We start from the raw sequence: 12,582 nt of genomic DNA on the forward strand, positions 1-12,582 counted from the left end.
ATCTATCTTATTCCGATAATAGCAATTGCCTATGGTGTTGTTTCAGCATGCTGACGTAAACGCGCCAACTTCAAGGCAGGTGTGCGTCCCCGCGCATGATATTTTTTCCTTCTTCTTCCTTCATTTGGTCGTCGGTGTTTGTGCAGTGAACATTGTTTTGCGTTGTGCGTAACACGTGCTATAATTTTAAATTCTTTTTCCAATTTTCATTTAAAACTTGCTTATAATTATGGCAGACGCAGCCGTTGAAAAGAAGTAAGTAGTTTTTGAATTATTCATTCATTATTTCTAAGTTTAGTGAATATTAATTTTTGGCGGCTTCGTAAAACGTGATCAAAATGGCTTCCTTTTTATTTGTGAAAATAAGTATCCCGTGTTAGTTTGCAAAGTTTTTGCCATAAATATTCGTTTTTAATATAACCATGCGATAATATACAACTTTCTAGAATATTGTTTTCATAACTATCGATAGTTTGTAGATGCTTATTTTGTAAACGTTGACATGAGATAAGACGCGGGAAAATATTGTTTCGTATTGATAACAGAACTACAATGAGTATTTGGCTGCCACACGTATTTCATGAGTCAAAAAAAATTGGGTGGATTGCGAGGCGTCGTTTGGATTTAATGATTTTTTTCGGAACGCCGTATTAAAATAAATGATCGAGTTGAAAGCACGCCGGGTGGCGGGCGCGGGGTCGCTAGTTCGTCCAAGATGGCGCCACCTGCGCGGCGTGCCGGCGCGCGGCGCGGCGGTGGCGTCCCCGCGCGCGCCCGTTTGAATTCACCGAGACCTCGAGTTTTGCAACTGTGGCGGCAAGTCGGGTTACGTTATCGACTTCGGACGCATGTTGTCATTAGTTATTTTTAACGCTTCACGAGTCGCCAGCGGCCACTGGCGAGCCACGGTGGTGTCCAGCGGAGCGAGTAACGCATTCATTGAGCGGCTAAGCGCAGCTCACGTTCAGTTTCCTATGTTGCAACTTTCCCACATGCAGCCTTGCGCAACAGCCACTTGTTTTGTTCCGGCAGACTTTTCCTTTACGTCGCCTCACTCTGTACTTGAGAATTTGTAGCGTGAAATGCACTATTTGTTACTAACAGACTTCTAGGCCATTAGATAGGTAAGATATAATAATAATATTATATTTTGTTTATAACGGTATTGCTTACATTTGCATTTGTTTCGAGTTCGGTCGACCGCTTTCGTGGCGTACAACTAAATTGTAGGTTTAACTTATCATGATTAGAACTCGCCGACTGTCTGTTATCGCGCGTTTGCAAATAAATGCTGAACTCAATACTGGCGGGAATATAGTGAATACATTAAACTACGGACTTGCCACTTACGTAGAATTAGGTATTAGAAAATAATGTATATTCATGAGTAATATATAAATATATATAGGCAGTGAAATTATAAGTATATATTTGCTAAATAATAAAATATATTACGTAAAAATTGCGCTTTCAAACTGAGACGAGCGTAACTTAAACAAAGCACGAATGTAGGCCTTCAATGGTGCAAATAAATTTACAATTGTTTATATTAAAACATCTGGATACTTTGGCGCATCAACTTTGCAACTAAAAATATTTGGGAATATTATTATAATACGCCATTTTTAAATTATTGAGTACTGACTGTATCGTAATTGTGTAATTAAGTACCTATTTCTTATAATTACATATTAAAAATAATTTAACGTCTGCGTCATGAATCTTAATTAGATGTCATTCTTAATTAGGTTTTGTTAATGTACGAATGTATGAATGCATCACTTATTTTCATTAATAAGCTTAAAACATTGTTAATTATTAAACATTGTTTTAAAAGATACGTTCATGTTTTCCAGAGACGCCGCCGCGCCTGAGGAGGTCACCTCCACCGAATCCAAGGAATCTCCAGTCAAAAAATCTCCCACCAAGAAAGCCGAAGTACCAGAGAGCAATGGAAAGGAAAACGGAACTGAGGAGGCGGCAGAAGAGGCGCCGGCAGAGAACGGAGACGCGGAAGAAAGCAACGACGCCACCGAAAACGGCGACGCGACAGGTAAATGGAATGAACTACTTTTCATCAATATATGTACTGTTATCAAAAAAACAATTCTTTTATATGTGACATAAGGTATGATTTATCATGGATCATCAAACTTGATAACAAAGTTAAAAATATTTTCGCTAAGTACGAATGCGATAATTTCTAATTTTGCGTATATTATAGCATATAGGTAAATAAGTGCGTGAAAATAATCGACTTATGCTGTTTTACAGAGAAGAAAGAGGCTGGTGTGAAAAGGAAATCTGCGGCAGCCGATGAGGTCGTCGAGAAGACCACACCTGAGAAGAAGGCGAAAGTAGCGGAGGAAGCCCCCGGCAGAGGCGGAGGAGGCGGCCGCCTAAGCCACACGCACACCACCACGCTTGGTTTACTGCAATGCATCGACGTACATTAGGGCTCAACTCCCCGATATATTTCCCAACCCCACACGACATGCCAAAACCATAGTTTTTATACATTTTGTACATTGTGAAGAGTTGAGCTCTTTTGCGACCGCACTTTAAGTTTAGGTTTTATAATACATTGTGTATTACCTTACCTGTGAAGTACCTGTAAATTGTAAATGTAATGTTACTGCAGTGACCGAGTGCATAGCAGTGAACTGATCGCACGAGTCGGTCTGCGTGTCGCATCACGCTGTTTGCGATGTGTCTCATCAGACTACGGTTACTGAATTGATGGACGTGTCACGGGTCACCACTGTCGCCAGTAACGTACTGCCAAAGTAATTCACCGTGAGTGAACTCAATTCACAATCCGTTCTGTGAACGACGCGTTTTGTAAAACAGCTTCCGAAAAACAAGGATTTAGATAAACTAAGATTAATTAAAGCGTTTAGATAATTAATTCAGTTGTAAATTTAAGTTAGCAGTTAAATGTCGCACATTTATATATTTCATAGGCATTATTACTTAACCATTCAAACATTCCTTTGACATTTCGGTAACGGATTGCAATGTGGACGCGCCGGGAGACCTGCGATAGTGTTCATGATGTAAAACTAATTTTAAGATTGAAATTTAATTAAAGTTCAAAGTTGACAAGGTGATAGTTTTCATATTGATATACTAACTCGCGTGCTATTTTGTTTGTAATTCTATGGACGTCTTTATATTCTTATATCCTGTTTTTCTAATTTATTTTCTTTATGATATGTGATAGTTAACAGACCTCGATATAAGATAACCTTTATGGAAATGAATCTTCATTTTTATTGTCATAATGACTCGTAACACTGTGTTCCTTACTAAGTTATAAAATTGTACTAAAGTTTTGACTAATTTTTTCAAATTTGTGACTAAAATGTTTCAAACTCGTTTCGAATACATTAGTATTAGAATATAGTGGCGTGTACAGTTTGACATTTACTTCCCACAACTGTGGACTTAGTGATTGTAAACATTTCTGGCAATAAAATAGTCCAATGAAAAGCATTGTTTTTGTTACTCATGAGGTTAGTATGCGAGGTTATCACCATCCTGCCAAGTCTAATTAATAAACAACTAGAATTTATACTAATATGGGTAATTTATACGACAAATTATCCACATTACATAGGTATTCGTAGAAAAAATATTCTCGGGCTTTGCAAGTAATGTAAATATTACGCCTTGCGTAAGATTATGAGACTTCTGATACCAATAAGATTTTGAGACTACCTGGGCCCTTATTCTGTATGATAGTGTAAATGCGTTACGCGGCCGTGTCATGTTACCTTCGAGAAATGTGCGTGGAATGGTATTCTGTAAGCCAAATTTCTATAGTCCTAAACATGACGCGTTATGTTACGTGCTTCTTACGCACTGTTAAAATAACGTGCGGGATAGAGAATAAGGCCCCTGCTTTAGTAAATTCATAAGAATATGCATCCGAAATCCGTGTGTACGGAAATCCAGAACATTCCATGAAACAAGTTTCAAATCTGCATTCCACAAACTTCAAGTGTGAATAAACGGTTTTGTTAGTCGTAATCTGCGCTATAATAAACAAAATGCAGACATTTAAAATTATTAAAACAAATTCAGTGTTGTAGTTTTTTTTTGTTATCGTTCTACACTGGAGGAAGAATCTGAAAAAGTTGGAAGTGGGTATTTGGGGAAGGAGAAGCAACCCCCTTAGGATAGGAACAGGCCAGGAATTTAATATTACGCAGATAAGGGTGCGTAAAACAAAGAAGTATTTAAAATGTATTTATTTATGCATACATAACGACACAATACGGTATAAATGTGTGTGTGTTGTACTTTCTATGTAGTAGTTATATTAACAGTTGTACATATTATATCATGTAGATTTTTTGTTGGCGGCAATAAACATGGCACATCCTCCGTAGTCCATTCATCACGTGAGACTTGAAAGGGGGGGTGGGGTGCGGAAATAAAATACGAAATATGACGGGGGGGGGGGGGTTAATGAGATATCACGTGTAAGTATTTATTTTTCGTTGATCGCGTGATTTCTAAACTAAGAAGCGGCGCGTGACCTTTGACTCACCGTTGCCTAGCAACTATTTCCCCGCGGTTCGCGACAACATGCATGTTAATGTCCGTCTGGATATTTTTATCTCGGTGCTTAATTTTCCAAAATTTTGACAGACTATACCTATATCTAAAGATTTTTCTAAACATTTCAATATACTTTGTACATATAATAATTCTTGGAATGACTTTCCAACATAAAAATTTATTGTGACCATTGAATTGTAACAGAAAATTATAATTTACGAAACAATTAATTTCAAGCTTTGTAATTACAAGAGACAGGATTATACTGTATAATTTATACATATTGTGTAACACACCCCGAAATATGCATGAAAAATGCTTCAAATATGAAAAACTTTTAAATATGCAACATCAATGAATGAAGAAATTAATTATTAAGTTTTTTTACTTAAAATCAGCATACCATTTGTATGTACTTACTAATATATTATAAAAATCATCAGAGTGCCTTAGTAACGTAGTTGCCTGTATTACGTATGTGGTACGACAATGACGCTGAGATCTTTGGTTCGATCTCGGTCAGACAATATTGGATTTTTTATTATTCATACACTTATTGCCAAGCTGAAATATTATATATTACCTCGCTTCATTCAGGGATTCCCCATCAAAACAACGCGCTTACCGTATTCTTAGTAGCTATGTTATCGAATTTTATACAAATATACAAAAAAAAAATCATATTTCTACATTATGCTTAAGGCTGTTTGCTGGGGGGAGGTTAATGGGATTATATACAAAAACCGGCGAAAATGCCCAGAACATTTATTTATTTATTTATCTATTTCAATTAGAACGGATAAACCAATTACACTTATTAAGGTCAGTCGGGGGAAGTGCGCCATAAAATTTTCATAGCTGGATTCAATGCAAAATAATTTATTTTTGTGCTGACTTAAGAATGTAATTTTATTAATTTAAGAATATTTGGTATTTTGTGATAACAACCTATATATACCCATTCAAGGAAATCGGACCATAAATTAATAATATTTTGCTCAAAGTAAAAAAAATGGTAGTAGGCGCACTTGCCTCCGGAAATGGGGTAAGTGCGCCTGTGTAAAAAAAAACGCCAATATGAAACATTATAAAGAAAACACTCACTTTAGTCCATAGAGAAATAAGTTTTACTCGCATTGCTCTTGGATAATTTTTAATCACTCAATATTATAATAAACTATGGCTGCCAAATCAAATTCGGGGTAAGTGCGCCATATATATGTAAATCAGGACTTGAAAACATTTTAGATTTTTTTTGATATATAATTTTTTGCTATGTTAGAGTTTTGTGTGCGGATATGTTGGAATAAAAAAATGGTAGCCCTAATATAAAATCCATTTTATTTCTAAAAACTAAAAAAAACATACAAAAATGTAGGAATTAACAATTATAACTCAATTACTTAGAATTTGGCCTTATGACATTTGATATGTTTTAGCTGCATTATATCCAGATAACGTGCCTGACCGAACAGTTGCAACCTATTCACGTAAAGTTGCTCTAGACCAAGGTATTTCAGTTTTTCTTTTGTAAAAACGAATTAACTAATACGCCCTTTTATTTAAGTCGGCTCAAAACAAAATACCTTGAGTACAAAAAATTCTGCTGTTAAGTATAACATTTTAATAATAATAATTCATATTAGTAAAACTTATTCTCAAAAAAGGTTGGTTATATATCGATACCGGAAATTTCAATTGTCGTAAGGGACAAACCATCACTTTTCAGGAGAGCCAAAAAACATATTTTTTTGTCTTAAATTCGTTGTAACTTTTTCATTTGTAATCGGATTTTAAAGGTGTCTAGGGGTCACTGATCTATATTTTTGTGCTCTTTCTATTAGCTTTATCCAAATTAACGTAGGTCCACTACTTTCAAAGATAGATGTCCCTTACATCCCACCAAAAATGAATAAAACGCCTATACACCCTTAGCTTACTGAGGTTGCATAGGTTGTAAAGGACATTTTTACACAAATTAAACTAACGTTTTAGGTAATAAATGTCACATTACCTAAATGTGAAGGGTAATAGAAGGTACAAACTTATAAAATTTTAAGAAATAAAACCCTTACTACATTTTTATTGTCTTTTTATTAGAGTAATTCGAATAAAAAAAAATAACATTCGAAGAACAATCCAAGTCTTATAATGAAAAATAATGTGCCTGTATAAAAAAAAAAATTTAAAAAATTCCTAATCCAGTATTTGGTACAAACTTTCATAATATTTTTTCATAATTTCTAAAATAATCTCAAGTATCAAAATAATAAACATTTTAAATATGTCTATCATAAAAACAATTATGTCTAGTAACATAATACACAAACAATATTAATTGTAAATCAATGGAATTTCTGGCAACATTTTACCCATATTTGGTAACGAAAGATCAAATAGTCTAAAGTATGAAAATACTTATTCATCGTCCTTAGCCTCCTCCGCATTAGTCTCGGGAAGAGCATCTCTACCGAAAGCCAACAACGGTGGCTCTAGGTATTCCTTGTGAATACGCTTCGGTATAATTGCATTATTGCATAACTTTTTCAAATCATTAAATTTATCTACTGATATAGGAAGACGATTTCCATACAATGTCGACAAAACTATGTTCTTGGGATCTTGGTTTTCTACAACTTCAGCAATTGTTTCTTCGTCTTTTCCTTTCCTTGTCTTTTATCTTTTACCTTGAAATTTCCCATTACTAAAAAATCCTTCTTCTTCTCTCACCTAAGGCTATTATTTGGGTATTTTCATCTTCTTTCATAGAATACTTCACCTCTGCAATTTTATCTTTATGATTGTTCAAAGTCATCGTTCGTATCTTTTTAAAATGTGTTTTTGAGTAATTTCAGTGAAAATTTTAGACATCATATTATGTTCTGTTCTAAAATTATGTTTAGAAATGTTCCAAAATAGTTATTTGGTATGGTTTTGCCCGTTTTCTTACCGATACTGCGTATGCTGGCCATTAGCTTGGAGCCCAAATGATAATTCGCTTGGTCTCCCTTTCAATAACAGCATACATAGAATCAATTGGCATGTATTGATGCCTAGGTAATTAATAATATATCTGTACTCCTTGAATATTGACAGTAATTTTCAAATAATGACTGATTGCGGTTAGTAGTTATTATTTAGTTTTTATTCTTCCCTCGGCAAGAATCGCAATATAATAAACATTTTCGATGGAACGTTATATGAATGTTATTAATTTCAAGAAGGAATTCACAAACACAAGTAGCAATGTCGTTACCTCTACGTTTATCACGTCTATCACTCTCTCTCTCTACAAGAAACAATGTCCAATGTTAGTTTGGCTCTCATAGAATGTATGTGCAGTTATAAACGGCATATTATCTGGAGTAGTATAGAATCATGCAGTGTGAGTACTTCGTGTTAACCAAAAATTACAGTTAGTATATCTTTGAGATCAAATTCTGGGATCAAGTCAATATTAAATCTTTGATAGCTAGCTTTTTTCTCCGCAAATGAAAATCAATTTCCTTTTTTTCGTCCTTTCTTAATATATCTTCGTTTTCTTTTTTGTGCAGAGTATGCACTTGTCTTATTTTGGCGTATGGAAACGTATATTATAATTATTATTAAATTTATAGCAATGAATACTTTCTTACTCATATGAATTTAGAATTTTCTGGACAATTTTCTAGATAGATTCTATAGAAAAGTGTGATATTTCTATATTCTTGTGCCAATAAAAGACATTAACTATTCTTCTGGCAGTAGTGCGATGAAACTACACATAATGTTTTAAAAGAGTCAAAATAAGCTGTTGCTTCTTCACTATAATATTGGTGCTTTACGTCTAGATCTTTCACCTTTATTTATATAATATTCTTATGTTAGGCTTCTTCTGCTTTCTACTAGTTTAGCATTTTTGTCTCTTAGTAATGCTTGGTTATTCACATCTTACAATCTAATCTCGCCGGCATCGTGGTTCAAAAAATGCTCAAATAACCTTTGTCCTTTATTTTATGATATTTCATAGCATTTATCTGGTAAATACTAATATATAATTAATATATAATTTTCTGTAATATTTTTTTCTTCTCTTACTTGATCTAATTTCATTTCATTTTCAATCAATTTCAACTCAGTCCAGCATCTTTGCGTTTTTTTATGTAATTTAACTTTGTTTGGTATTCTTAAGCGCATATTTAATGATTGACTTAGTTCTTAATCATTACGTTTTATTTTTTCGTTATTTGCATGTTTTTAGTGAACCAGACTCCAGAACTGCCTTAAGAATAATCTTCGTCAACAGAAAGAAAATCAACGTGAAATTAAAATGTTTTTGTTGCACCTTTTTTTAGTAGTAGTTCTAAATTCGACATCAATCAAGCGATTTACTTTGGGTGTTGAATCACACCATGAAGAGTGACCGGGAGCAAGGCAGAAGCCGATGTCTTCTGTAGGCGGATACTTGTTACTGCCAAGTATCTGAACGTAGTTTTTCCTTCTGGAAACTTTCCCTAATCCCAATCGTCGATCTTTGAAACAGATTCAATTTGATAACAACCAATGGTACGCATAGATAAAATGATGTAGGTATGTAAAATAATGTGAGAAGCTCTATCAATATAAGGTTCCGATAAAAGCACAGAGCCTACAAGCTGATGAAATCTTAGAGGTTCAACAACAATAATAACTGTCTCTCGCAAAACAGTTCTCGCTGCCGCTTCGGTAATATTAGATGCAAATGCAGCATAGAGCCCTCCTTGATGCCAAAGGATCTCTAAATAATTGCCTCCGATACCCGTGATTTAAGGTCGTAACGGACATAAAAAAAAATATTAGACTTTAAGCCCTTATTAAAATACGACATATATAATTGTTAACCGGGTCGTAACGGACAATAATAAGTAAGGTTACAAATATGACCAACTTGTTTTTGATATTAGAAAAAAAATTAAGGATGTAAATACACTTTGCAATATAGTGGTCCAAAGTTACCTAGGTTATTTGGAAAAAATGTACCTTAAGCCAGCCCGAAGTATTTACATGTCTCATAAGACCTATTTTCTCAAATATTTAGCTTCAAAATATCAAATTTGTCAGGGCGTAAGGGATTTTTTTTTAAAGATAGAATTATTTCATGTGTACCAATCGATAGAGCTCGAAAAGCCGAATCCGGCAATATATATAACTCATTTTCGCCAAAATGTCCCTTACGCCAATTGAAATTTCCGGTATCGATATGTATCAGGGGCAAGTGCGCCATACGACTATTAACTGTGGCGCACTTGCCCTACTCGACAATTTTTAGGTACATTTTTTCGCATTGCTAAAAATCCTTTATTTTAGTATCTATACTATTATATAAAGCTGAAGAGTTTGTTTGTTTGTTTGTTTGAACGCGCTAATCTCAGGAACTACTGGTCCAAACTGAAAAATTCTTTTTGCGTTGGATAGCCCTATGTTCGTGGAGTGCTATAGGCTATATATCATCACGCTATACCCAATAGGAGAGGAGCAGTAATGCCTAATCTCAGGAACTATCGGTCCGAACTGAAAAATTCTTTTTGCGTTGGATAGCCCTTTGTTTGTGGAGTGCTATAGGCTATATATCATCACGCTATACCCAATAGGAGCTGAGCAGTAATGGCTAATCTCAGGAACTACCGGTCCAAACTGAAAAATTCTTTTGCGTTGGATAGCCCTATGTTCGTGGAGTACTATAGGCTATATATCATCACGCTATACCCAATAGGAGCGGAGCAGTAATGCCTAATCTCAGGAACTATCGGTCCGAACTGAAAAATTCTTTTGCGTTGGATAGCCCTTTGTTTGTGGAGTGCTATAGGCTATATATCATCACGCTATACCCAATAGGAGCGGAGCAGTAATGGCTAATCTCAGGAACTACCGGTCCAAACTGAAAAATTCTTTTGCGTTGGATAGCCTTTTGTTCGTGGAGTGCTATAGGCTATATATCATCACGCTATACCCAATAGGAGCAGAGCAGTAATGGCTAATCTCAGGAACTACCGGTTCGAACTAAAAAATCATTTTGTATTGGATAGCCCTTTGTTCGTGAAGTGCTATAGGCTATATATCATCACGCTATGACCAATAGGAGCAGAGCAGTAACGGCTAATCTCAGAAACTAGGAGTTTGAACTGAATAATTCTTTTTGTGTTGGATAGCCCTTTGTTCCTGGAATGCTATAGGCTATATATATCAACACGTTATGCCCAATAGGAGCGGAGCAGTAATCGCTAATCTCAGGAACTACCGGTTCGAACTGAAAAAATATTTTTATGTTGGATAGCCCTTTGTTCCTGGAGTGCTATAGGTTATATATCGTCACGCTATGACCAATAGGAGCGGAGCAGTAATGAAACATGAAGCAAAAACGGGGACAATTTATTAGTTTAGAGAGCTTCTGTTGCGTGCGCTGCGTAAACGGTTAAAGTTATGCAACAATAATGTATGACGGGATTGTTCCTCTTAAAAAGTTCTACAAAAATATATCATAAAACAAAGTCCCCGCTGCATCGGGCTGCCCGAACGTGTTAAACTCAAAAACTACCCAACGTATTAGGATAAAATTTGGTATGGAGACAGTTTGAGACCCTGGGAAGAACATAGGCTCCCGGGAAAATATATAGCGTGACTTTTATAACGGAAAACTTTAGCCCGAAAACCTTTATAACGCGGGCGGAGCCGCGGGCAAAAGCTATATATAAATAAAATTCAGGCAGGAAGTTAAAATAAAAGGTTTAAACTATGTATTCACCTTACTGGTTTACAGAAATATGTTTAATTACTTGAAATATTTGATGTTATCTTTCACGGGGTCATCTTGGTTTACAGGTCTAAATGACACTTAAAATAAAATGGCGAACAAATCGTGTTAAAATGAACATAGCCATTTATGTTTTTTAGTGGAACTGTATTTCAGTTAATAGCATAGATATAAGACTGCGGTAATTGTATAACATCAATAGTTCTCGATTTTTTTAGGGTAGGTGCACTTACCCCGTCGGCGCACTTGCCCCACCTGACCTTATATACTAGCTTTTGCCCGCGGCTCCGCCCGTGTTATAAAGTTTTTCAGGCTAAAGTTTTCCGTTATAAAAGTAGTAGTTTCCCGGGAGCCTATGTTCGTCCCAGGGTCTCAAACTGTCTCCATACCAAATTTCATCTTAATACGTTGGGTAGTTTTTGAGTTTAACACGTTCAGGCAGACAGATGCAGGGGGGGACTTTGTTTTATAATATATTCTTTAGAAGTTTTTAAGAGGAACAATCCCGTCATACATCATTGTTGCATAACTTTAACCGTTTACGCAGCGCACGCAACGGAAGCTCTCAAAACTAATAAATTGTCCCCGTGTTTGCAACATGTTTCATTACTCCTCCGCTCCTATTGGTCATAGTGTGATGATATAAAACTTAGAGCACTCCAAAAACAAAGGGCTATTCAACACAAAAATATTTTTTCAGTTCGAACCGGTAGTTCCTGAGATTAGCCATTACTGCTCCGCTCCTATTGGTTCATAGCGTGATGATATATAACTTAGAGCACTCCAAAAATAAAGGGCTATTCAACACAAAAATATTTTTTCAGTTCGAACCGGTAGTTCCTGAGATTAGCCATTACTGCTCCGCTCCTATTGGTCATAGCGTGATGATATATAACTTAGAGCACTCCAAAAACAAAGGGCTATTCAACACAAAAAGTTTTTTTCAGTTCGAACGGGTAGTTCCTGAGATTAGCCATTACTGCTCCGCTCCTATTGGGTATAGCGTGATGATATACTTATAGCATATAGCACTCCACGAACAAAGGGCTATCCAACGCAAAAATAATTTTTCAGTTTTGACTGGTAGTTCCTAAGATTAGCCATTACTGCTCCGCTCCTATTGGGTATAGCGTGATGATATATAGCCTATAGCACTCCACGAACAAAGGGCTATCCAACGCAAAAAGAATTTTTCAGTTTGGACCGGTAGTTCCTGAGATTAGCGCGTTCAAACAAACAAACAAACA

General features: G+C 35.6%; 1 protein-coding gene across 1 annotated transcript; it reads left to right on the forward strand.

Moving 5' to 3' along the window:
• Positions 1-85: 85 nt before the first annotated feature.
• LOC115440353 (MARCKS-related protein 1-B) lies at positions 86-3,492 on the forward strand. Its single transcript, XM_030164617.2, is given in 4 exon segments — positions 86-255; positions 1,857-2,053; positions 2,275-2,369; positions 2,371-3,492. Coding segments are annotated over 4 exon segments (351 nt in total). The 5' UTR covers positions 86-229; the 3' UTR covers positions 2,404-3,492.
• The last annotated feature ends 9,090 nt before the right edge of the window (positions 3,493-12,582 follow it).

Source organism: Manduca sexta, chromosome 19 (assembly GCF_014839805.1).
Source record: "Manduca sexta isolate Smith_Timp_Sample1 chromosome 19, JHU_Msex_v1.0, whole genome shotgun sequence".
In the NCBI taxonomy this organism is placed as follows: domain Eukaryota; kingdom Metazoa; phylum Arthropoda; class Insecta; order Lepidoptera; family Sphingidae; genus Manduca; species Manduca sexta.